The sequence below is a fragment of the Mus pahari genome, chromosome 1 (assembly GCF_900095145.1).
Source record: "Mus pahari chromosome 1, PAHARI_EIJ_v1.1, whole genome shotgun sequence".
Lineage (NCBI taxonomy): Eukaryota > Metazoa > Chordata > Mammalia > Rodentia > Muridae > Mus > Mus pahari.
This window is the reverse complement of record NC_034590.1, coordinates 171905099-171933005: the sequence shown is the minus strand read 5'-3', so window position 1 is coordinate 171933005 and position 27907 is coordinate 171905099. Positions and strand designations below refer to the sequence as shown.

Here is a 27907-nt window from a genome sequence, read left to right as displayed (position 1 = left end):
TGGGAGTGGGTGGGTAGGGGAACAGAGGTGGGGGGAGGGGTATGGGAATCTTTCGGGATAGCATTTGAAATGTAAATAAAGAAAATAATTAAAAAAAAAAAAAAAAAAACCAAAAAAAAAAAAAAAAAAAAAAGTTTTGTGAGTGGTTTAGTTTCCCTATACCTCCACTGGGGCTCCTGCCTGTTACAGGAGGTGGTCTCTTCAGGTTCCATATGCCCAGTGTTGTAAGTCACAGCTAAGGTCACTCCCATTGCTTCTTGGGTACCTCCCCTATCCCAGGTCTCCCAATCCCCACCAGTTGCAGATTTCCACTCATTCTCATGGCCATCTGGCCATCTCTCCTGTCCCTCCCAACACCTGATCCTAAACTACTCCCCCATTCCCATCCCATTCTCCTCTCCCACCCAGTTCCCTCCCTCCATCTGCCTCCAAGGACTATTTTATTCCCCCTTCTAAGTGAGATTCAAACATCCTTGTTTGAGCCTTTCTTCTTTAGCTTCTTTGGGTCTGTGGAGTGTAGCTTGGATACCCTATTTTATGATTAATATCCACTTGTAAGTACTCACTTATAAGTACTTATCATGTACTCACTTATAAGTACATATCATGCATGTCCTTTTGGGTCTTGGTTACCTCACTCAAGATGATATTCTGAAGTCCCACCCATTTGCCTGCAGAATTCATGATGTCTTTGTTTTTAATAGCTGGATAGTATCCCAGTGTGTAAATGTAGCACATTTTCTTTATGCATTCTTCACTTGAGGGACATCTAGGTTGTTTACAGTTTCTGGCTATTATGAATAAAGCTGCTATGAGCATAGTTGATCAAGTGTTCCTATGGTATAGTGGGGCATCTTTTGGGTATATACCCAGGAGTGGTATAGAAATGCTGGGATAGGGGATGGAGCAGAGACTGAAGGAATGGCCAAGCAATAATTGGCCCTACTAGAGACCCATCCCATAGGCAAGCACCAATCCCTGACACTATTAATAGTATAACTATACTACTATAACTCTGTTATAGTATTAAAAGTATAACTCTGTTATACTTGTAGACAGGAGTCTAGCATGACTGTCCTCTGAGGGGCTCCACCCACCAACTGACTCAGACAGATGCAAAGATCCACAGTCAAACAGTGAGTGGAGCTTGAGACAACTAACCTGGACCCTTGGGGTTCTCAGAGACTGAACCACCAAAAAACATACACATGCTGGACCTAGGCCTCTGGCACATCAGATGCAGCAGATATGGAACTTGGTCTTCAGGTGGGTCCCAAACAACTGGAGTGGGAGCTATCCCAAAAGCAGTTGCCTATCTGTGGAATATGTTCTTCTAGCCAGGCTGCCTTGTCTGGCCTCAGTGGGAGAGGATGAGCCCAGTCTCGCAGAGACTTGATGTGCCAGGGTCCGGGGATACCTAGAGGGTGGCAGGCTTCCAGCCTCTCAGAGGAAAAGTGGAGGGAGTGACCAGGAGGTGGGGCAGCGATAGGAATGGAAAGTGAGTAAAAAATTGAAAAGAGATGGGAGTGGTGGCGCATGCCTTTAATCCCAGCACTCAGGAGGCAGAGGCAGGTGGATTTCTGAGTTCGAGGCCAGCCCTGGTCTACAAAGTGAGTTCCAGGACAGCCAGGGCTACACAGAAAAACCCTGTCGAGAGAGAGAGAGAGAGAGAGAGAGAGAGAGAGAGAGAGAGAGAGAGAGAGAGGCAGAGAGAAAAGAAAAAAGAAAAGCAAGCACACACATGTACACCAAGAGGAGACTAGCCTAACAAAAGAATGCCCAGGGAACAATACTGACCTTGCACAGGTCCCATCTATCCTTCCTTCTTGCACTCCACTCCCCAGTTTCGAATGTGCTGTCTGCTTTATGCATCAAGCAAGACAATAAAAACTTTTAGGAGAAATAAGTCAGTGAGTATAAAAATGTTTCACAAGTCTGATGACCTTCGTTTGATTCCCAAGGGCCCACGATGTAAAAAGCTGGTTAATGTTGTGCACCTATAATCCTGGCACTCTTACAGAAAGATGGGAGGCAGAAAGGAGAATCCACTAGCAGCTTGTGGGTCAGCTGGCCTAGAGTATGAAGTACAGCAGAAAAATCTCAAGCGGGGGGGTGGAGGGGACCAACTCCTTGAAAGTTGTCCTTTGACTCCTTACATGTATGCCATGCCACAAACAAACTCAGGACACATAAGGGAGCATAAAATATTCATTCGAGGATTTTCCCAAATTCAAATGAACACTTGAAATGAAGTGTAAAGACCTGTTCACACATTCCTTCAACCCAGCTAGACAACAGTAAAAACCAAAGATTCCCTAGATCTTTGGCTTAGCAGAGATTAAAATTATCATATAGCACTCACATGGTAAAATGCTAAAGACGGTCCTTGCTCACATCTAGATTTAAAATGCTTGCTCTACTCTATGCTAAGATTTTACTCCCATTTGGGTCTGAATCCAGATGATTTCATTCCTATTGTTCTTGAATACCTATGATCAATACAGCATTATCCCTGAGTGATGATAAAGACGAGAAGCCTTGCCTTCAACCTGTAGCCTTCCTTAGGCATGTCATCAAGGAAGCCAGAACTGAGTTATTTCTAACAACAATTTCCAGCTGCAGAAAACTAATCAAAAGAGTACTAGAAGTTTTCATAAGACTCTGGACTGGAATCTGTGTCACTTGCCAAAATGTGTTTTGGGGATTGGGGGTTAATTTCTTGTTTTGGGGGGTTTTGGTTGGGAATTGGTTGGTTGATTGGTGTTTTGGGGGTTTTGTTTTCAAGACAAGTTTCTCTGCGAAGCCTTGGCTGTCCTGGAACTCTATCTATAGACCAGGCTGACCTTGAACTCACAGAGATCCACTTGCTTCTGCCTCCTGAGTGCTGGGATTAAAGGTGTGGGTCACCTGTCAAGATAAGCAGTGTCTAGACCAGCCAAGAAGGGTGAGGCAGAATGCTAGGAGCCTCAAAAATGTTCTATAGTACCATTCAAATTACTTGCTTATTCTCTTATGGGTGACAAGAGTCCCCACCCAACTTGAAAAGCAAGTAATACCATTTTATCTCTGAGTCTTTGGGATGTCTTCAAGTCCATGTGGCATGGTTTCTATTGCTTGTGTCTGGAAAATTCTTGGATTCTATTTAAAAAAATATTTACTTATTGCTTTCTTTAACCAGATTAAGGATTGTGTATTTTTAAAATTTCTAGGAAGACATATTATTAGGATAATGTAGTGCAGAACAATCAAACTGTTTGTTTTTATTTAATTTTCCCTTCTATGACTCACTAAAGAAAATACAAGAAGCATGCATTCCCTTTCTTAGAGTACAGGTGGCAGTTAAATTAGTAGCAGATTTTATCTTGTTTCTATTATACACAGCCCCTCCTATCTATAGCTCTGTCATCAGGGATAATTTTCATCCTCAAGTATAATGCCTGCTCTTCAAATTCTATTAGGAGAGACCCACAGTTTAATTATTATCAATAAAGGATGAAGATATGGCTCAGTGGTTAAGATCACTGGCTGTTCTTGAAGATTCAGTTTCAATTCTCAGCACCCATTTGGCAGCTCATATCTATCTGTAACTCTAGCCCCAAAGGATCTAACATGCTCTTCTGGCCTCTTCAGACATACATCCAGGCAAAACACCAGGCAGATATACACAAAATAAATGTTTTGTAAAAAATAATAATAATAATAATAAATGTCTTAGAATTTAATAAAAATATTACTATAAGTGCCCACGGTAAATTTGAACTACCAATTCTCAAGACTCAAAGATTGAAATGAGCCTAAGAGACCACCAGGTCTGACCTGTACATTTATAGAACTGGGATATTTGGCTCAGAGATCTGAAGCCATGTGCCTATGGCCACACAACATGCCGGTAGCACATTTTCCCTTATTCAAATTTTCACAGAGCCATCAATAATACTTTCAGTGGGAATTGAAATATATTAGCTGAGTATATTTAACAGGAAAAAAATACCAAGTTACCTCAAAAAGAAAAACAGTGGGTGTCTAGAGCCCACTTATGTCAAGCTATTAAACCCCCACATCCTTGAGCTTGCCAGACACCACCATTCCTACTGCCAGCAGATTGTGGTCCTAAGATGAAAGTATCTATTAATGAACAGTGGTTTCCAATAAAACCACAGTCTGGATATCTGGGGACAGGGGCTCTGGCTTTAGTCCTTATAATGATTAATTCCCACTGTCAACTTGACTGGACTAAAAAATGCCATGTGGGGGCTAGAAGAGATAGCTGTTCAGTGGGCGTGGCACATGCCTTTAATTCCAGAAGCAGATACATCTGGACTACATAGTGAGTTCTAGGACGACCAGGGCTGTGTTGGAAAACCATGGCAACTTTAATCCCAGCACTCAGGAAGCAGAGGCAGGAGGATCTCTGAGTTTGAAGTCAGCATGATCTACATAGTGAATTCCAGGACAGTCAGGACTACACTGATAAACTTTGTCTGAAAAACAACAAAAAAAAAAAAAAAAAAAAAAAAAAAAAAAACTTTGTACCCACATTAGCTGGTTTACAACCACCTGTAACTCCAACTCCTAGGAATCCAATGACCTCTTCCGGCCTCTGCAGGTACCCATACATGTACACATATTCACACACACACACACACACACACACACACACACACGAACAAACAAACAAATGAACAAACCTTTAAGAGAAATGGCCTGGGTATTAATGACACCTCTGTGAGAGTATAGAGGGTACTATAGTATTACGTGGGAGAACTACCTTGAATATTTCATGAGTTGGGGTCCCATATGGGGGAAGGAGGCAACCAAATAAGTGCCAGCATCCTGCTCTCTACTTCCTGGTTCATGAAGATGTGAAGAGTCCAAGGCACACACTTCTACCACCATGATTACAACTTTCCCATCATGACAAATTATAACCTGAGTCAAACGCTGAAACAAAAGACTTCTTCCTTCCTTTACATTGCTTCTATCAGGTGTTTTGTCATAACAACAAGTAATTAATATAGTCTTCCCTGCGGCAGACATGATAGGTGTCTGCTCTTAGGAAGTACCCTCAGCAAAGGGCAGAGTACCACCTGCCATGTCTCAAAAGAACAGAATCAAACCTAATGGTTGATGCTATGCCTGGTATAACTGGCCTTCATGGACAGACCTGGAATATTTTTAGTACCTAGTAAGGCCAAAGGGTGGATGGATAGATACACACACACACACACACACACACACACACACACACACACACACCACATGTGTGTGTGCATGTGTGTTTAAGGTTTCAGTCCCAGCCTTCAGGAAATTTTTGCAATTTTCTAGCATTGTTTTGTTTTGTTTTTTAAATCCAGGGTCTCTGGATATTCTGCTGAGAGAAAGTGTAGTTTCCACTGCACAGCAGTCCTGCTATAGGACCAGGCTGGAACACAGGCTACAGGAGGGTCTCAGGAAATATTCTGGTTTCCTAGTAGTGGCTCCCAAGCCTGACTTCTCACAGAACCTGCTCTCCCATCTCCACACCATGGTGTTACAGATCAAACATAGTTGCCTTGCTTCTCCAATAGCTTCTAACATAAAACATCATAGGCAAGACCTGTGTTAAGGGTTCAACTATGTTCCTGTAAGATTCATGTGTTAGAGTCCTAACTCCTAGAACATTAGACTGTATTCTTATTTGGAAACTGAACCTTTAGAGAGACCATCAAGTCCCAATGAGATCTTCAGGATAAACTATGACTTATAAAAGGGGGAAACCTGGACACAGAATCACACACAAATAGAGAGGTCATAGGAAGAGTCATATGAAGAAGGTAGCCATCTACAAGCTAAGGAAAGAAGCCTGTAGCCTTCTAGTACTTTTCAAGGGTGGGTGGCCTGCCTGTAGTTGATATTGGACTTCTGGCTTTTAGAGCTAGCTGTGCAAGAATATATTTCTGTTGTTCTAAGTTGCCTGCTCATGTACATTGTCACAGAAGCTCTAGGGGAACCAGCCTAGCCCAGGAATTGGTTAGGTGACAAATGCTGAACTTTAAGACCCTGGCTAAGATTGCTTCTGTCTTGCATTGGCATCTTAACAAGCTACTTTGTACCTCAGATCCCTCTCCAGTGAAGAAAGGTGCTAGCTGCAGTGCTAGGCTCCCTCTTGCATTCAGTGGTGATATCAGGTTCACAGCACATCCACAGCCTTTTCTCCATACTTACTCTGCTGAGTGACAGAGTGCTAACTCACAATCTTATAAATGTTTCTGGGAAGAGAGTGCCACTCCTACCAACTATAGAGTTATCAAAGACAAGCTTTGGCATCCACCTCACACCAAGCTTTTTTGTTTGTTAGTTTTTGCTTGTTTATCTTTTATTTGAGTCATGGTTTCTCTGTGTAGCCCTGGCTGCTCTGGAACTCACTCTGTAGACTAGGCTGGCCTCAAACTCAGAGATCTGCCTGCCTTTGCCTCCCAAGTCCTGGGTGAAAGATGTACATCACCAAGATGTGCATCACCAGCTCATGCCAAGCTTTTAAAGCTCTGGGTGGGAATCTTACCACCCTCGCTTGGATAAATCACATGCAAACTATCAACCAAAGTAGTTACCGAAAGAGCCATAAAATCCTACAGAAGAGAATGCTGTACAGATGAAATCAGGCATAAAAGATGTAAGTGGACCTGAACCAGCCAATGCACATCTCAGAGAATTAGGAAAAGGTACCCCAGTCCTTGAGATAGTTTCTGATCCTGGGTCTGATACATTTATTCTCCCTCTACCCCTATGGTAGGAAAAGTTATGAACCATAGAGCCAAAATAAGAGCCTTGAAAGGTGGGAACCATGGGGTGCATTAGCACTACAGCGGTGATTCTCAACCTTCCTAGTACTGCAACTTTAATAGTTCCTCATGTTGTGGTGACCCAAACATATAATTATTTTCATTGCTACTTTATAACTGTAATTTTTGCTGTTATGAATTGTACTGTATAAATGTACTTTTATTTTGCCAGATGTAATTGTCATTTTGGAGGCTTACTGTTGAATAAGCTCACCCTTTCTAATTCTTTCTAAACTTTGGCTGGCTGGTTCAACTCAGCTGTTCTGGCTTGAACTCCTCTCCAAGCTGATTGATCCAATCTGGCTTCTCTCAGCTTCTCACAGAATTGCTCAGCTTGGCCTCAAACTAACTATGGCAATTTGTTCTAATCCTCTGGCTCTTTCTTATTCTCTGACTTCAACTGCCTCTGCTGACCTGCACTGAACTATATGAACTCACTAAGGAACTCAACTCTACTGCACTACACTCACTGCATTGACTCCCAACTGACTGACTCCCTGCACTGCTCTTAAATAGCCTCTTTGCTGTGCTGTTCCCATAAGAGTTGGGTGTATTCTATCTCTGACTCATTCTGTCAAATATTTCTCTGACTTGTCACATTGTCTGCCCCTCAATTAGTTATTGCTGTTTGGGATTAAAGGTGGTCTCAAACTGGGCAGTGGTGGTACACGCCTTTAATCCCAGCACTTGGGAGGCAGAAGCAGGCAGATTTCTGAGTTCAAGGCCAGCCTGGTCTACAGAGTGAGTTCCAGGACAGCCAGGACAACAAAGAGAAACCCTGTCTCGAAAAAAAAAAAAAAAAAAAAAGAAGAAAAGTGTGTCTCTATTTAGCCAGAGGGATTATAGGTGTGTGGCATTCCAACCAGAAGGTCTTTGGATGTGATCCCTTGACAGAGCAGCCATGTTGCAGTTTACAATTTTCTCTACAATAATACCTGTGCTTTCTGAAACGGTATTAGGCAAAATCTGTGAAAAGTTGTTCAACCCTCAAAGGGGTCTCAACCCACAGAAGGGAACATCCCAACTGTGTGATCCTAGGAAGTCACTTTACCTCTCTAAGTTTGGTTTTCTTCCTAACTTGGGTTGCTTGTTTGGTTGGTTGGTTTTGGTTTTTGACAGTTTCTCTGTGTAGCCCTGGCTATATTGGAACTCCCTCTGTAGACCAGACTAGCCTCAAACTCAAGAGATCCACCTATCCCCTTGCTGGGATTAAAGGCAGATATGACCACACAGACAAACTTGGAATTTTAACCCAATATAAGTCCCAAGTCTACTTCACAGGATGGTCATGATGATCAAAGGTGAGAAAAATAAACTGGATGTGGTAGCACACATCTGTAATACCAGTTATTTGATGGTTGAAGCAAAAGCATTACAAGTTCCAGTCCAGCCACTGCTATGTATAATTCAAAGATACCCTGGGCTACATAGTAAATCTCTGCCTAAATAAGTAAATAAGAGATATATGATGGACCACCAAGAAAAGCTGTAGGTCCAGGGACAGGAAAATTACTTAGTTTGTAATACAAGCCTGACAGTCTCAATCAACTTAAAGAGTCCCCTTAAAAAAGATGGGTGCAATGGTGGACACCTGTAATCTCTGTACTCCTACTGCAAGATGAGAGGCAAAAACAAGAGGCCTCAGGGCTGGTGAGATGGCTCAGTAGGTAAGAGCACCCGACTGCTCTTCCAAAGGTCCGGAGTTCAAATCCCAGCAACCACATGGTGGCTCACAACCATCCGTAACAAGATCTGACGCCCTCTTCTGGAGTGTCTGAAGTCAGCTACAGTGTACTTAAATATAATAAATAAATAAATGTTTAAAAAAAAAAGAAAGAAAGAAAGAAAAAAAAGAAACTACTCTTAAAAAAAAAAAAGAGGCCTCAAAACCTGCTGTAATAAGCACTCTATCTCTCTTTCTCTCCCTCTCCCTCTCCCTCTCCCTTTCCCTCGCTCTCTCTCTCTCTCTCTCTCTCTCTCTCTCTCTCTCTCTCTCTCTCTCACACACACACACACACACACACACACAAGTAAAATGAAATAACAAAAGCTGTGGATCTGTTTTCCAAGCTTGCATTTCCTGTCTGCTTACACACTCAGATTCAACCTTGACTTCTTCTCTAATCCAAGCTTTAAATGCTGTGAGGAAAGATGACTGAATAACACAGGCAAAAGATGTTAAATTCCAATGCTCTCAAAAATGTCACATCACATGTATCACTTTCCTGTCTCATAATAAATGTGCTTTAAATAACCCTCAGGTCATTTAACTCCATTACAGAAATTATAACACATCTTCCCACAGGGGAGGAAAATATTCCCATGGGGGGAGAGAAAGATACGTCTTTAAAATACAGAAAGACACAATAGGTAACCTATTCCTATACTGCTGATGCTTTAAATTTGGAAAATCCAAATTGGGGGGTTAGATACAAAATTAGTGAAAGGCACATCTTTAGAACTGGATAACCCCTAAGGATCTGTTAGAATATACCCAGCACTCCATCAAAACATTCAGATTCTGAAGACAATTTTTCCCAACCCATTCATTTCATGAGAAATTGTAAAAACAGAATGAGAAGTCTCTGCAACAGACTACTGACTGAAAACAACTGCAGAACAGTGTGAATGGGAGGAGCCATTCTTACTCATGTGTCTACAAACAGGGCTGGGAACATGGCCACCTAAAAGCTGCATTTGAGGAAGGGGTCTGAGAGTAACTTCTTCCATAAACTATTTACCTTGCAAATGTGAAGACTGGCATTGAACCCCCAGATTCCATCTTTTAAAAAGCCAGTAAAGGCCAGGCATGATCGCGCGTGCTTTTAATCCTGGCACTGAGGACCCAGAGGCCAGCCTGGTCTATACAGAAATTCCAGGACGGACAGCTAGAACCACATAGAAAGACTGGAAGGAAGGAAGAATGGATGGATGGATGGATGGATGGATGGATGGATGGATGGATGGATGGATGGGTGGATGGGTGGATGGATAATAGCAAGACAGTATCAGTGGCACACACTAGTAATCCCAGGACTTGGGAGGCAGAGACGGGGATCACCATGTTTCTGGCCAGCCAGCCTACTTAATGAGATCCAAACTAGTTCGAGACCCTGTTTTAAAAACCAAGGTGGATGGTGCCTGAAGAATGACACTCAAGGTTGACCTCTGACTTACATATACATTCATATAAGACAAGTACACACATAGAAAATGTTTTTAAAATAAGATAAAAGCTACCTAGTATCACCTCTGAGTGGCCTGTATGATGGGACTGGCAGCAGAGATCATGGGAGACATTTTAATTGTTCATCAAGGTTTTCCCTCACTTAAATTTTCATGAGAAAGAGAGTATTGTCTAAAACCATTAAGACTGAGAAGGAATGGTTCCTATTGCACAACAAGTCCCAACTGTACACTCTATTCAGCATTTACTGCCCTGTGTAGGGTAGCAATGATGTCCAGAACAGCTAGTCAGGGTGACTGAGGACAGCATATGTGACAATATTGAAAGAGAATCTGACATGGAGGCACAAACTCTGAACTAGCTGTGTGTTCTGGCATAAATAATTTACTTCTTGAGCCTCAGAACTTTACCTGTAAGGATGAAGAAGAGTAAATCGCAGGGTTCATGAAACAGGAAAGACAAACAAAAAAGAAAAGAAAAGGAAAAGGTCAAAAGGGCTTGGTAATTGTGCTTGTTTTGGGTTTGTTTGTACATATGTGCCAGGACCCTTTATACCCCAGAGACCCAAAGAGGCTAAACAAGAAGGAAGGCCCAAGTGAGGATACTTAAATCCCACTTAGAAGGGGGAAAAAATAGTCATGGGAGGCAGAGGGAGGGAGGGAGGGGAGGGGAAGAGGAGAAAAGAAGAGCAGGATCAAGTATGAGGGGAGACAGGAGAGAGGCCCAGAGTAGAAATATGCAGCTGCCAGGGATGGGGGTTGAGGAAAACCTCTATAAAGTCCAAGAGACCTGAGATGGGGGAGGATCCCAGGACACAAAGTGGGTGACCTTAGCCAAAATACCCAACAGTGGGGATATGGAACCTAAAGAAACCACCTCGAGTAGTCAGACAGGACCCCCAGTGGAGGGATGGGGACACCAAGACACCAACAAAACTTTCCATCCAAAATCATTCCTGTCTAAAAGAAATGCAAGGACAAAGATGAAACAGAGACTGAAGGAATATCTGACCAGTGATCGGCCCATTTTGAGACCCATCCCATGGGCAGGCACCAATCCCTCACACTATTAATGATGCTATATTGTGTTTGCATAGGATAGCCGCCATCTAAGAGGCTCTACCCAGCAGCTGACTGATACATATGCAGATACCTACAGACAAACATTGGACAGAGGTCAAGGATCCCTATGGAAGAGTTAGGAGAAGGACTAAAGGTCCTCAAAGAGATGGCAACCCCACAAGACCAACAGTGTCAACTAACCTGGACCCCTGAGAGCTCCCAGAGACTGAGCCACCAACCAAAGAGCATACACAGGCTGGTCCCAGGCCCCTGGCACTTACATAGCAGAGGGCTGCCATGTCTGGCCTCAGTGGGAGAGGATGTGACAAATCCTGCAGAAAGCTAATGCACCAGGGTGGGGGTATACCCAGGGGAGCTCTCAGAAAGTGAACCATCAACCAGAGAATGCACACATAGCCTGAAACGTTTTTAAACTGAAAAAAAAAAAAAAAAAAAAAAAAAAAGGAAGAACACCAAACAAGCATCAGTATTCTGATAATTACTGAAGAGTAACCCAACAGGTGTATTCCAATGGTATCCATCACCTTCCCCTTAGTAACATATTCAGCCATCTGAGGATATCCAGCTTCTCTTTCTTGAATTGACATTTTTGCTACCTTTTAAGCTTTGAGGTTTTTTTCAGGGGGAGGGGTTCTTTGTTTAGTTGGTTTGGTTTTTTTGCTTTGGTTTGGTTTTGGGATTTCCATTTGTTTGTTCATGACAGGTTCTCACTATGTAGCTTTGGCTGTCCTAGAACTATGTAGACCAGGCTGGCCTCAAATTTACAGAGATCCAAATGGCTCTGCCTCCCAAATCTTGGGATTAAAGATGTGTGCCACAAAGTCTAGCTTTGTTTTTTACTTGTTTGTTTATTTGTTTATTCCTTCTAATTGGATACTACTGATGGGAAAACATCTGGAGCAAGTATCTAGGGCCAGTGCACTCCATCCCAGGCAGTGGTTAGTGGTTTGGGGAATAAGTATGTGGTGGAATAACTGGTGGTTACTAATTATTATATATCACAGGGTTTGGCATCATCCATAAAACTTCATCATGCTGGCCTCCTCCTCTTCAGAGAGATTACAGAATTGACTGTTTAGAACTTTTTCCTCTGAGTTAGCATACATTTTCTTTGTCTTAATTGGATCCAGCCTCCCAGACCGTGAGTAGAAAGGCATCCTTCAAATACCAGGTCCCTGCCATCCAATGTTTAGAAGAATCACTGCCTAGCTTCCTATTTTCTTTCCTTTCTGCTCAGTCTCAATTCTTCAGTGACATGAAAAACATGTGATGAACCCATCCTAGGATACCTTTGATCTGGCCAAAAGAGGGATGGAGTTAACATGAAGCATCATCTTCAAGGAACACAGCCTCAGAACCAGAGAAAACTATTTGCCTTGAACATTTGCTTGAATGCAAATATTTATTTCTGGGAAAACAACTAAAACGAACCACTTCCAACTCAGGGGGAAGGGTGAGTTTGCCAAACATTTTTCACAGTTAAGACAAACATTTGGAAAACATTTTCCTATTGGTCCTCTTCCCTTATGTAATCTTCTTTGCCATGCTGAAACATTTCCTAATTTATCATCTACTGTGTTATGACATGGAATCGCTTTGTGTGTATGTGCATGTGTGTGTGCGTGTCCACACCTGTAGATCAGGTCAATCTCAAGTTCTATACACACTGGTTTTTGTTGTTTTGAAAACAGGGTCTCAATATGTAGCTGGCCAGGGAATTCTCTATGTGAAGCAGGCTACCTAATCAACTCATAAAGATCCACCTGCCTATGCCTCCCAAATGCTGAGATTAAAGGTATATGCCACCATGCCTGTCTGTCAACATTTGGGGGGGTTGGGGGGGGACTCTCCCTGTCCTGGAACTCATCAGTTAAAGTTTGGCGGTGAGCCCAAGACCTAATCAGTGAGCACAAATCTTTTCACCATTTTCACATGGATTCCTGGAAGTCCTCATCTTGTACAGCAAGCTATTCTCACCACCTATTTCCTTTAGGATCTCTGCTATCCAGTTCTCCTTCCCCCATCAGAGACATAGCACCATAACTTTTTCTGGAAATTCTTTTGAATACCAATGATGCTGCGAGCACACCCTCCTCTGATACCATCATCCCCTACACACACACACACACACACACACACACACACACACACACACACACACACATATGCAGGCCTATGGACATTACTTATAACACTCAAGCCCCGAGATAAGGAGGACACTGAGGTGACCTATACCAATGAAGTCAACATCCCAATTCTTATGCTCATTCCACTCCCATCTATTCCTTCTCATGGATGTTGTTTGCATGACCTAATGTACTTGATCTAGGCATATTAATGACAACATTAGGACAAAGCATCAGCTCTTGAAGCTGCTTTTCCTGTCCACTTGTTGATCCTTCTTCAGCCTCTTTCTACTTCAAAGGAGCTTTCAAGATTCAACAAAGATGGAATTCCATTTCATATGATTTTTCACAACACCTTTTATCAACTATGTAGGCCAATTACACTGGCCAGGCTCCCTCTGTCCTATACATGGGTAATCCCTCACTTTCCCCCTGCCTGAGATAGCAGAACTACATCTCAATAGCAATCAAAGGCAAAGGCATGGCCTCCTGTCCCCTCATTATTAAGCAGTGACATCATACTGCCTCTGGCTAGTATCCCAAGTCAATCCCCAAGGAGGGCAACAAATAATACATGGCACGCAGAGAAAGGGAAAGAGGGAGAAAGTGAGAGAGAGAGAGAAGGAGAGAGGAAAAGGGGGAGACAGAGAGAGGGAGAGAGACTGACAAGGACTCTGGATGCAATTACTCATAAAGTTAATGCTGAAGAATACAAAGGGGATTAACCCTGCAATAACTTTGCTGGGGGAAAGGCCACTTCATGCTCCAGCTTCAGGAAGGAGATGGGGTACTGAGCCCCTTCTCTCTAGCTTCCACTTCTATATTAAAGAAAACTGTAGGAACTTGAGCATATGTCTAAGATGTCACCCTCAGGCAGAGTCCACAGTCAAACATGACCTAAGAAGTAGGAAAGGTATTCTGAGGAGAGTTAGAACAGGGTAGGCCCATATCAGCTAGCCTGCCCACTACCCACCTCCCAGCTCTGCCAAGGACATGCAATGGTGTAGCTCTCTTATCTGCTTTGATGCCCTGTTCTTTAGGGACAAGTCTCTAGTATAGCCCCACCAGGAGAAATACCACATGGCTAACTTTGAGAGGTGGTTTGAATAGGTATGGCCACCATAGACATAGGTGTTTGAATCCCAGCCCATAGGAAGTGGCACTATTAGTAGGTGTGGCCTTGTTGGAGTGGGTGTGGCCTAGCTAAGGAAGTATGTCACCCTGGGGGTGAGCTTTGAGGTCTCCTATACTCAAGCTATGCCCACTGTGACATATAGTCTCCTTCTGTTGCTCGATGATCAAGATGTAGAACTCTTGACTCCTCCAGCACCATGCCTGCCTGCACACCGCCATGCTTCCCACAATCATGATAATGAACTAAACCTCTGAAACTGTAAGCCAGCCCCAATTAAATATTTTCCTTTATAAGAGTTGCCATGGTAATGGTGTCTCTTCACAGTAACGAAACCCTAACTAAGACACCTTGATAATTTAATGTATTATAGGCAGAACATAGGCAGAGGGAAACCATAGGTAGAATCAAAGCCATATATGGACACGTTTTCATGTGTATGTGAGCATGCACATATATGTTCATATCCTACTCACTCCAACTACAGCAATCACCCCCAGCAAGGGGATGCAATTATACTTTTGTTTATGCGCGTGAATATGTGTTTACAAATGCCTGTGCATGTGTGTACTTGTGTATATAAAGGCCAGAAGACAGCCTTGGGTCTCATCCCTAAACAATATTCATCTCCTTTGAGATACGGACTCTCTTACCAATTAGGGCAGACTGGGACTAGCAAGCCCTAGGTTTTCTACCTGTCCATACCTCTCAGCTCTGACATTAGAAGTGCATATCTGTACACCTGACATTTTTACATGGGTTCTGGGGATTGAACTCTGGTACTCAAGTGTGCAAAAGAAGCTCTTTACTGATAGAATCATCTCCCTAACCTTCAGTAATACTATTCATCAACTAGAATCACCTAATGCAAGGATTTCTCCACTGGCCATTAACCATTTAAAAGGAAACTCAACCTGGGTAATCTCAAATTGGCACTTGACTGACATCAAAGTCTAGATGGGAAGTTATGGTTCTATTTGTCCCTTTTAACAGGAAGGCTGGCAATCCACTTTCTGTCACCATTACAACCTTGTGGTTATTTACATTAAAAAAAAAAAAAATACCTTGAGCAGTCAAGATGGATTAGCCAGTCAAGCCACTTGCCACCAAGCCTACCAACCTCATCTCAATCACTGGGGCCCACACATTAAAAAGAAAGAACTGATTCCTATAGGTTGTCCTCCAACTTCCACACACGCACCCTGGTACATACACATAATAAAGGAAGTGTACTTTTTTTTAATGTCCTAAAGCAATGAAGCCAAGCATGAGCTTCTTTTAAAAAAATTAAAAAAAAAAAAAAAGTGAGTCTGAGCCTGGACAGTGGTAGTACTCGCCTTTACTCCCCGCACTCCGAAGGCAGAGGCAGGTGGATCTCTGAGTTGGAGCCCAGTTCTAGAACATCCAGGGCTACACAGAAACCAACCAACCAAACACAAGCAAAAATATCAGTCTGGGTTTTTTTGCTCACATTTCATAGAAGAAAAGAAAGATTTGTTTAGGAACATAGTGGGTCCTACTTGGAGCTGTTGCAAAGAGCTAGTGACATCCTTTCTTGCTTTTTCATTTCCCAAAACAACATGCCAGGAGTGACCTCTCTTCTGGAAACACAGGCAGACAGCAGGTTTCTGCCACTTAACAGGATGGAATGTTCTTATATGTTTATCTCCTTTTGCTTTCTGGGTTTTTTTTTTTACTTGTTTATTTATTGTGCTTTGTTTTTTGTTTTATTTTTGCTTTTCCAGACAGGGTCTCTCTGTGTAACCCTGGCTATCCTGGAACTTACTTTGTAGACCAGGCTAGCCTCAAACTCTCAAGATCTGTCTATCTCTGCCTCCCAATGCAAGGATTAAAGGCATGCACAACCACTGCCTAGCTTCCTTTTGCTTTCTGAGCAGACCCTGAAGCTGTCTTTAGAGGTTCACTTCATCCTTGTCTTTTAAAACAATATTGATATTCCACAGATTACAAGTTCCTTGAGCCATAGACAGCCCAATCAAAAGTGGTCTGCTTTATGAGTGTCTGTCAAGAGGATGTTCCCAGTTAACTCTGGCACCATTTCAAATAGAGTTCCTGGCTTCAGACAAGAAAGAAAAAGTAACTAATTGTCTTACTGTTTCAAATGCTTTCCTTCCTTTGCAAGTATGCTTCATCTGAGTTATTGTTTAAAAGGTTTCAAATCTTACAAGAAATGGTCTTTTGGGAGAAATCACTGAGATGAAGTTGCAAGCAGTCTGACTTTGACATCTTTATCTTTCTATTCTCAGTCTAGTCTGTTGGGAAGAAGGGGAAATACTTCAAATTGCTTTGCCCCATTTTCACCCTCATTTTAGATCACTTCTTTGATGTCTACGTAAGCTTCTTTTTTCCCCTCTGTCTTTGAGTGGTGGTCTGAGAATAGCCCCCATAGGCTCATATATTTGAATATTTGGTCCCCAGTTAATGGACTACTTAGGAAGGATTAGAAGATGTAGCCTTACAAAAGGTATGTCCCTGAGCAGGTACTTTGAGGTTTCAAAAGTCCATAGCCAAATTCAGGCTCTCTGTTTTCTGCTTCTGGGTCAAATGTAAGCTCTTACCAGGCATTGTGAGCGGCACATACCTTTAGTCTCAACATTTAGGAGGCAGAGGCAGGAAGATCTCTGTAAGTATAAGGACTACATTGTCTTGTCTACTACATAGTATGTTCCAGGACAGCCAGAAAGTTTATCACAAAAAAAAATAAAATAAAAAATAAAACGGAAGCTCTTAGCTACTGCTTCAGTGTCATGCTTGCCTGCTATAGTACTTGCTATGATGGTCATTGACTCGCCCTCTGAAACTGTAAACAAGCCCCCAATTAAAGCTTTCTCTTATAATGCTTTGGTCACAGTGTCGATTCACAGCAATAGAACAGTAACTAAGATACCTTACAGAACATATTTTCCCCCCTCTTCAAAAAATGACTTTTCAATATACACTCACACTAGAAATTTCAAAAAAGAACATGGAGCCAGGCATGGTATGGTATTACATATCTATAAACCCAGAACTTGGGAAGCTGAGGAAAAATAATCATGAGTTTGAGGTCAGCCTGGGCTACAAAGTAATATTATCACATAATGAAAATAATTTTAAAAAACTAAAGGAACATGAGGTTCTATATGTGTTTATACCATACTTTCAATAAATCAGGAAAGACAGTTGCTCGATTTAGGTAAATTTCCCAACAATAAATGAAGGGAGGTGGGGGAATATGGTGGCTTACCACTACCACTATCTCCATTCCTGAACTAAGTAAATTGAGTCAGTCCCAAGCTCTACATATCTACTTGGAGTTGGCCAGCCCACCCTCTCCTTTGTCTCCCTTTCAGTATCATGTCAAAGCATATAACCCAGTCCCAACAGAAGTCCAGAAAGGAGGGCAGCCTCTATCTTTTTGATTTTGAACTGCAACCAGGTGTTTCAAGAGGCTTTGTTGGTTCTTTCCTGTTTGGTTTTTTTTTTTTTTTTTTTTTTTTTGAAACAGTGTCTCCTTTTGTAGCTGGTCTCCCACTGGCGAACCTTCTATCCTAGTCTCTTACTCCCAACACTAGGGGCAGAGAACTCACTGGAAATCTCTGATATAAGCATTGCTTTTTTTTTTTTTTTTTTTTTTTTTGGATGGTTTCCATCTGAAAGAGCTAATTTTGTTTAGTTTGGTGTTGTTTGGTTTGTTGTCTGCTTGTTTGAGACAGGCTTTCTTGTATAGCCCTAAAACTCCACGTAAACCAGTACTGGAAATAAAGGTATGCACCACCAACTATTCGGATGAAAAGGCGCCACGCCCTAGAAAATCAGCAGTTTGCTTCCAGATTCAAGTCCATCCCTCACGAGTAAACTTGGATTCTTTAGGTTTTTTTGGAGGGGGGGTTGTTTTGTTTTGTTTTTTTTAAAGACAGAATCTCACTCTGTAGTGTAGGCTGGTCTTCAATTCATGGCAATTCTTACAGACATAAGACTCACCTAGTACAAGTATAATTTTAAATCATTTTTAAATTACATATGCATCCTTCAGACCATTGTCCAAAGTCTAGACACAACAAAGTCCATAGTGTCTACTCAACCTCAACTCCTTATGGAAAAGAAAACATCCAGCCCTGTTCATACCTAATTTTCTAATTTAAAGGGGCTAAAAAGGCCAGGCGGTGGTGGCCCACACCTTTAATCCCAGCAGATGGGAGGCAGAGGCAGGTGGATTTCTGAGTTCAAAGTCAGCCTGGTCTACAAAGTGAGTTTCAGTATAGCCGAGACTATACAGAGAAACCCTGTCTTGAAAAAACAAAGAGCCGAAAAAGGGTTGATGCATATCTCAGTGGTATATGCCTAACAAGCTTAAGACCCTGAGTTTAATTCCAGGTACCACCAAAAATAAATAAATAAAAGTAAACTATGTGCTCAAATTGTGTTTTGTTTTGTTTGTTTTATTTTGGTTTGTTTTGTTTTGTTTGAGACAGGGTCTCACTATGTAGCTAGCCTGAAACTCAGTACATAGACCAAGCTGGCCTATAATTCAGACATCTCTGCCTGACTCTTCCTCCAGGGTGCTGAGATTTACGGAATGCACTACCACACCAGACCCAACTGTCTCTTTTAGTCCATCTCTAAATGTATTTATCCAAGGCTGATATCCAAAGTATCACTTCTGCCAAGGATCCTTCAAAAATCCATTGATGAATGAATGTACACACCAATATTTTACTCTTGTAAGAGTTCAGAAGAAAATTTAAGAACTTTTTTTTTTTTAATGACAATGGGTGGAGGACTCAATCAGGCAGAGATTGTTTTCTTTTTTAAAAAGTAGCATGATTTATACAAAAAGGAATGTGTTCTCTGGTGTCTGAATGACAGTTAAATGAACAATATTGTCTTCACTTTCTAAACATAAATCTCAACAATAGCACTTTTTCATTAGTAATATCTAGATGTTATAACAGGGCACTGCAGCTCACACCAGTAATTTCAGCTCTTCAGAGGCTAAAGCAAAAGGATGTTGCCAGTTTGAGGCCAGCCTGGGCTACACAGGAAATTCCAGGCAAATGTGTNAAAAAAAAAAAAAAAAAAAAGTCTAGGTATTATAATGTTTTATCTTGATCCACAAATTCATTGGCAACAAATATTAACTTTAAATACTGCCCACAGGCCTAGATGGTTTCCTAAGAATGTTGACAGTCCCCAGGAATGGGTTGAGAGCCGAACAGTACTTGCTTGGAAAAAGCAGATGTGGTCATGTGTAGAACGTTTCTGAAACCCACTTGGGCTTTCTTAAAGCCTGCAGTGCAGGCCCAAAGGCCATCATTTAGCAAGCCACTACAAGAGCTCTGGCTTTTAAAGATATCACTTAAGCAAGGATTGGTTTGGGTACTGAAAGATCAGGATCTTTTAGAGTTTAGAATCTGACAAGTAGCATCTAAGCTACTGAAAGATGAGAGTCTTGTGGGCCTTTATCTGATGCTTATAAAAACAGGCAGCTAGATGAAACACAATTATCATTTGGAAATCTTCTGTTGGAAAAGTCAGGCCTTCTGAATGTTGCTTTTGGTTTCTCTATCTCTATGTTGTAGATATTGAAAAGGAAGCTACATGAAGAAGCAGTTTCATTTAACAGCTTAACAGCATTGTGTTTAATAGGCCAGGCTGCTTTCACACATGCCAGCTGCCAAAAGGAAAGCTATCACTCTTCTGAGTCCTCAGATTGAAGAAAGCAGCTTTGGGTAGCTCTGTCTCTCCTTCTGACAACTTATTCCAACAATATTCCAGGCTCAGAAACTAAGGACTCAAGAGGAAAGCAGGCTTCTAATCTGCCATGGAATGCCAAGCCTATCAAAGGCAAAGCCTTCTTCTCCCAACTCTAGACACTGGTTCCTTTCCTCCTGCTAGACTCCCTGGCCTCTCCCAGGCCCCAAGTTCACCTTCTGCCAGGTCCCTAATCTTGATCATCAGAAAGATACAGGCAAAAAGTCACAGCCTTATCTAGGGAATTTTTCTTGCACAGTCCGGTTTTCAGAAATTGTGACAAATAGTAGATAGAGTCATTCTGTTCCAATGCATGCGAGCCTGAAAAGCAAGGATATATGTCCAGTTCTCCTGAAATCTTTATAATCAGATAGGGCTATGACTACCTGTGAAGAAAGGAAAGGAAAGGAAATTTCTTGTAAATGTTCCTCTCACCAGTACTGCTCCATAGCAATACAACAAATTTAGATTGTAAGAGAGGAAAAAAAAAAAGGAAAGGAAAGGAAAGGAAAGGAAAGGAAAGGAAAGGAAAGGAAAGGAAAGGAAAGGAAAGGAAAGGAAAGGAAAGGAAAGGAAAGGAAAGGAAAGGAAAGGAAAGGAAAGGAAAGGAAACTTTTACTACAAAATAAACCAAAAAGAAATAAAAGGCATTCTGCAAACACTCTCACTACCAATATTTCAACAAGGGTTTGCCTGCCAATTTTCTGAGATTCTGAAACGTAAATAGATAGAAGACATGGTCTTGGTCCCTTTTCATTAAATGCTTAATCACTTAGCTCATTTTCATAAACTGGCATGAATTTTGTCTCAACTTATTTCTTTGTTCCTTAACTATTTCTTAGGAAAGCTTAATGCCTAGGAAAGATCAAAACCAACTTGATGCTTTCTCATCTCATGGGGCTGGTGAGATGGCTCAGCAGGTAAGAACACTGACTGCTCTTCCGAAGGTCCTGAGTTCAAATCCCAGCAACCACATGGTGGCTAACAACCACCCATAATGAGATCTGATGCCCTCTTCTGGCGCATCTGAAGACAGCTACAGTGTACTTATGTATAATAATAAATAAATCTTTAAAAAAAATAAAAATAAACAAGTCACACAATACACTTCAGTAGCATTTTGAAATTAGATTACCATATTTTGTTATTTCAAAACAACTGAAGAGCTGGCTTAGCAGTTAAAAGCACTGGCTGCTCTTCCAGAGGTCATGAGTAAAATTCCCAGCAACCATGTGGCGGTTCACAGCCATCTATAATGGGATTTGATGCTCTCTTCTGTCATGCAGGCATACAGGCAAATAAAGAACTCATATGCATCAAAATACACAAATAAATAAATCTCAAAACAACTCACAAAAGTGGAACTTAGAGGCAGATAGATCTCTGTGAGCTCAACCTGATCTACATAGTTAATTAGCAGGGATACACAGTGAGATTCTGTCTCAATTTTTTAAAAAAGAAAAAAAAGAAAAAGAAAAGAAAAAGAGAAGGAGGAAGAACAAGAAAAAAGAAAGCAAACAAATTCATTTGTTTCTTTGTTTTGTAGGTTGGTTGGTTGGTTGGTTGAGACATTGTCTCATTAGGCATATTCCTGGCTGGCCTAGAACCCTCCATGTACAGGAGGGGGACCTCAAACTCACTAGCCTACCTCTTGTGTGCTGGGATTAAAGGTGTGCGTTACTACATATGCCTAGCTTTTCACTCTTTTTTTTTTTTTTTTTTTTAAATTATATGTAAGTACACTGTAGCTGTCTTCAGACACTCCAGAAGAGGGCATCAGATTTCGTTACGGATGGTTCTGAGTCACCATGTGGTTGCTGGGATTTGAACTCAAGACCTTTGGAAGAGCAGTCAGCGCGCTTAACCGCTGAGCCATCTCACCAGCTCCCTAGCTTTTCACTCTTATTTTTAATAAACTTTCACTATTTTAAGGAAAGAAATCTGGGCATGGTGGCACAGATCTGTAAATCCCAGCATTTGGGAAGTGGAGGCAAGAACACCAAAAATTCAAGGCCAGCCTGGTTGGAAGTTTAAGGTCAGTGTGGGCAGCACAGACCTTGTCTCAAGGGGGTGGGGGAAGGGGGGCCAAGGTACTCACTAATATGGACAAATCACTTTACAACATTCACAAAGTATATCTGTCTGTCTTTAAGGTTTGTACTCTTTGGAACAAATGTTACTTTTATTTGAAAGCCACATTTAAAATTGTTTACAATGTATTTTGGGAAGAGAACTTGCTTAAATTTCACATTCACCAATTATATTTCTCATCTGTAACCATTCAAAACAATCTTCAAGAAGTGTTTTTAGAACATTTCAGACGACTTGGTGCTTTAGCATTTGCCCATTTTCCATGCACTACAAAATCTATATTAGTTACTTCACTAACCTAGCTGGAATTTTTCTTTCTTTTCTCTCTCTATTTTTTAATAGTATCTCATATAAACTTGGACATCAACTCCAAGACAGAGCAGCTGACCTTGAATTTAGGATCCTCCTGTCTACCTCCCAAGGGTGGGATCGACAGTCCAGTGTAACCACACACAGTTTATTCCTGATAGGGATCAAAGCCAGGGGGTTTGGTGCCTACTAGGTAAACACTTTTATATCCTAGCCTTTTTTTTCCATTTATCTTTCTCTTCCTCCCTTTCTCAATTCCCATCATTTCCCCCCCCCCTTTTTTTTTTCTCCTTTCCTTCCTTCCTTTTACATAAATGAAAAAATAGTGCTAGGGACCAAATCAAGGCCTTTCACAAGCTAGGCAAGAATTCTACCTCTGGAAACATTCATTTCTGAATATCTAAATAATACAGTTATTTGGAGAATTACTAGAATTCAGTAAGATGACTTTAAGTAGAAAACTTTAAAAAGAACATATGTTTATTTCTAGACTCTTCCATGTTAGTTGGGATAAGTTTAAAGCCTCAATAAAGTCCCAGCCTTTATTGAATAGAAGTAGTTAAAATTGTAGACTCTCTTTAGACATAAAAGGAGAAACCTTAAATACAAGTTTTAAAATGAAGCTTCCATGTACATGATTAATTTATCGCTCACATGTCAATCTCTCTGTTTCCTTGCAGGCAAAGCCCTCTCATCTGGAAAGCATTCTTAAAAGCTGTTTCTCACCAGGAGATGTCTATTGAACTCTCACAGGAAAACTAAAAGACTTTAAAAGGAAAAAACAAAGGGAACATTCTTGAGTACTTCTAATCACAGTAATTTGGCCCCAATGGGAGTCCATCATTCCACTTATACTTCTAGTCCACAGCTTTCCTCTCTAAGACTCCGGAAAAAGCTATATACTAACCCGATAAACAAAAATACCAGCCAGTATTCAGTAAAAAAACAGTGGGGATAATAACTGGAGATGGGGAAAACTTTCCAACTCAAAGTGAAACATACACAAAGAAGTCAGTGCTGAGGGAATAAATAAATGTATAGCATAGAGAATCCAAGGGAGATGACTCCCTTGGCAACAGGATAAATCAGTGGAACATGCAAAGGTCTCCAGGCCCAGAGATTCCCATAGAATCATACCCAGAGATTTCCCAAGAAATAATCTTAGAATTAATAGACAATTTGCCCAGCCTAGAGTCCTGAGATGTACCATTGTGTCCACCACTAGGTGGCAGGCTGCAAAGCTTGCAGGTAGGAGCTTTCTTCTTCACCTCCAGACACTGCCCCACCAGTGAAGAACTGCCTACTCTACACCTAGTATTACTTCACTAAAAATGTCAGGTTAGTGGAGGTGAGGGGACAAAAATTTTAGTCCCACCTCTAAAAAAGTTAAGGGGAAAGGCAGTAGAGGAGGGAGACCTGAATATCTGAAACTCTACTCAGTTTTCAGAGCATTTCCTCCTTTGGGGACTTCCAAAACAAGCCTTCCAGGTGGCTGTTTTAGGATGACAAGTGACCTCAAAGTGCCAAGATGAGCTGCTGAAACATAGCACAAGGTGGGTTGTATACCAGCACACACCACATACTGAGCCACAAGGTGATGGAATGGGCTGGATAAACAGGAGTTATTTTATTGCTGGCCAGAAAGTCTTCCTTCATTCATCAAAGTGGCTGAATGAAAATATTATGAAGTAGGGATGGCATTTTCCCGGGCTACTTGCAGAGAATCCTTCTGAAGGGAAAAAACTTACTCAGTCTGCCCTGGATATCAAATACAATCTTCTCCCAGGAAAGGAAAACAACAACATCAACAACAACAACAAATCCTCCCCCTTCTTATAGAATGGTTGCACACCAGAATCCAAATCTTGGCAAATTCGATGTTACATAAATTCCAAGTTTTCCTAAATATGTATGTTTACATTCATGTAACACAAACCTTTTAGGACATCGAAGTTTCTGACACCCCAAACACTTTTTCAACTAAAGAATCAAAAATCAAAATGCCTGGTACTGTGTATTACTAAAGATCTTACCTCTTCCTGACAGCTAAATGCAGGAAATTTAGTGCGATACATACAAAACACAGCAGCACACTTGTCTATAACTAAGCCTTATCTACCTCGGGGTGGGAGTTGGGGTGGTTAATAACAACAATCCACCCTAAAATTTTTTAAATTATTTTCTCAGTGACTTGTAAAGCCGCCCTTTCATTATTCTATAAACTGGCTAATTCCTCAACATCTTACTTTGCCTTTAAAAGGCTTCCTTCCACACAACAACGGGATTTCCCTAAGAAAATTTCCCAGAGTATGATTTCCACCAATAGTCTTTATCAACTCAGCCTGCGCAAGCAAAGACTCGGTTTTTGCTAATTCCAATCCCACAACACACACACACACACACACACACACACACACACACACGAGAGAGAGAGAGAGAGAGAGAGAGAGAGAGAGAGAGAGAGAGAGAGAGAAGAGAAGGAGAGGAGAGAAAGAAAGGAGAGAAAGAAAGGAGAGAGAGAGAGACAGAGAGAGACAGAGACAGAGAGACAGAGAAGAAAGAGAGGAGAGAGAGAGTGTGTTTTCACATTCTTAAAACCATCCCGGGCCAACTCTAAAGGCTGTTTTATTGGCACGTTTTCTTGCTTCTATCTTCTAAAAGAATGCTTTTCCAACTGTCCTTTCAACAGCTGCGGAGATCGAACGATTTCTAAGGTTCAGTTGGAAACTATAGGATATTTTAGCATCTTAACTCGTCCCTGCAACTGTCTTTGCCCCAGTCCTAATCTTCTGAGCCCAAAGGCAGGAGTCTCTCAGTATTTGCAGACAGATCTCTAAGCTGTACCACTCGCACCAACTCACTGCGAGCATCCTGCATGCTCGCTTGTCACCCGACACCCGCACCCCGGCCCGCGGCAAACGCGCCGTGCACGCACCGGACCACCCGAGCTTACCTTCCCGGGCTTTCAGCAAGACCGTGTTGGCCACGATGTTTTCCAGCTCCATTGACAGTCGGCAGTCAGCGAGGGAGCCGGCCGGCTGTGCTGTCAGCGTCTGGGGTGATGCCGCTGCCGCTGCCGCTGCCGCTGCCGCTGCCGCTGCCGCTGCCGCTGCCGCTGCTCGAGCTGCCGCCGCTGCTGCCAAACCCCAGAGCTAGCAGCCTGCCTGCTACCGCATTATTCTTTCTCGGAGCCCGCGGAGTTTCCCCCCTCTGCACCGAAGAGACGCCGCCGCCGCTTCTTCCTCCCTCTGTGTCCCCCCTCCCCCCTCCCTCAACACTTTCCCCCCCACCCCCCACCCTCCGCGCGTCTCTGTCACTCCATTCTCCTCCCCTCCGGCTCCCTCGGATGCTTTAATGCTTCGGATGCTTCAGCCTCCCCTCGTTCCCCTCCCGGGGGTGTGGTACTCCAGGCTCGAGCCGCTGCAGCGCGCAGGCGTCTGCCCGGAGGCAACTCCCACCGCGCGCTCTGAACGCGAAGAATGCTGGGAATTGTAGTCCCGCGTCTGACGGGGCGAGAGCTCTATTGCACCGGGACTGTGGAGCAGGACTGCTGCCGGTATGGCGCTGAGCCCAGGCGGCCCAGCCTCCCCTGTAGGAGTCAAAAACGACTCAGCCAAGGCGAAACCCCCACTCCTGGAGCGCAGAGTCCCCTTCCTGTCCCGCCAAGATCCGAGAAAGCTGAAAGCACAAGCCAAGGCGGCAAGACGCTGCTGTGGGAGGCCCAGGAGTGAGCTGAGACCCCAGCGAAGGCGCGCTCCTGGGGTTCCGCGCGGCCCGCGGTCTGCCGCTCACACGCGCCAGGACTCTGACAAAGGTGCACTTTGTTTCCGGGCAGCAAGGGGTTCGCCAGCCCGGGGCGACCTGGCGGCCCCTGATCTCTAGGCACGTAGCATGCGCGCCCCCTGGCGACGGCGCGTCTACGGGAACCAAAATGCAGTCGCCTAGGGATCCCCACGCGCAGAGCAGCTTCACTTTGCAAGCCCGGGGGCCCAAAACCCCAAGATTTTCATTATAACCAAACATATTGTAGTCGAGTTACTAAAAACACATAAGAAATCGAATCTGCTGTGGAAATGTTGATGAATAACAAGCCAAGCCAGTATGAAAAGACATTCAAACTCCAGGCTTGTTTATCTTGGAGCACTTGGCTCTTTACACTTTCAGAACTTCGGACTCCAGATCTGGTCCCGGCTCCTCTTTCCCCAAAACTTCTAATGCTGGGAAATTAGCTCTCCGGTCACCTGGGGTCTTTCGAGGAGAGTCCTAAGTGCTGGGGGCGGGGCTGCCAGGCCCCAGGGAACAATGAGGCCTTTGCCTCCTCTGGGCCTTTTGGGCCGGATATCCGTTCTGAAACTAAGTCTGAGGCTTCTGTGTCCAAAAGAAGGAAAAGCCGGCTGTCCCCAGAACAGCCAGGAAGTAGGGAGGGGCCTAGAGAAATGGAAAACAGTCATTAGGCATTGGAGCTAATGGCGTTTTTTTTCAGAGTGTGGTCACAAAACTAGCGCTGGTTCTAACAATTAGTGATACTCTTCTTTCCTAGTGGGTATGTCTGCCACCACCACTTGCCTAGTGTCTGGATTTGGATCAGTGGGCCTCACTTGTCTGCAAGAAGAGTTAAGTTTGCTTGTTAGAAGACAGGGAGTTGAGCAAACAACTTGAGCACCTGGCAACACAGGAACTGCTGTTCTAAGCAATCTAAACTTAGACTTTACTACAAACTCTCATTCCCGGAGCCCCAACTTGTGATGAAGGAGTCTCTCTCAAAACGAAAGTTATATGTAAGTACACTGTAGCTATCTTCAGACACATCAGAAGAGGGCGTCACATCTCATTACTGATGGTTGTGAACCGCCATGTGGTTGCTGGGATTTGAATTCAGGACCTTCTGAAGAGCAGTCAGTGCTCTTAACCACTGAGCCATCTCTCCAGCCCGTTTATTGACTTTTTTTCACCATTTTTTTCCAGGGATTCATAGAACCCAGGTTAGCCTATAATTCCTGATCCTACTGCCTGAGTCCTCTGTAAGAGCAGTAAGTGCTGTTAAACACTAAGCCATAATATTTCATCTCTAAAACATTTTTGTTTTGTTTCCTTTTTTGAGACAAGGTTTCCTTGTGTGGCCCTGGCTGTCCTGGAACTAGCTCTGTAGACCAGGCTGGCCTCAAACTCAAAGAGATCTGCCTGCGCATCTGCCTCCCAAGTGCTGGGATTAAAGGCATGTGGCACCACTGTTGGAGTTCCATAACATTTTTTCAGTGACTAAGTTTGACCTGGTCACAAACTTACCAGTTTGTTTACCAGTCCTAAAGATTTTTTTTTTTTTTTTTTTTTTTTTTGGTTTTTTGAGACAGGGTTTCTCTGTGTAGCCCTGGCTGTCCTGGAACTCACTTTGTAGACCAGGCTGG

At 42.7% G+C, this 27907-nt stretch overlaps 1 protein-coding gene across 2 annotated transcripts in view; it reads right to left on the bottom strand.

Annotated features, from left to right (window-relative positions):
- Positions 1-25727, bottom strand: part of Grk5 (G protein-coupled receptor kinase 5) — a 208227-nt gene extending 182500 nt beyond the window's left edge. For both annotated transcript variants that reach the window (XR_003845398.1, XM_021205323.2), the window contains exon 1: positions 25456-25727. Coding sequence is in view for 1 of the 2 variants with exons in the window: in XM_021205323.2 (XP_021060982.1) it covers positions 25456-25507 (52 nt within the window). In the remaining variant the exon portion in view is untranslated. The remainder of the gene's footprint in view (positions 1-25455) is intronic.
- Positions 25728-27907: the final 2180 nt, after the last annotated feature.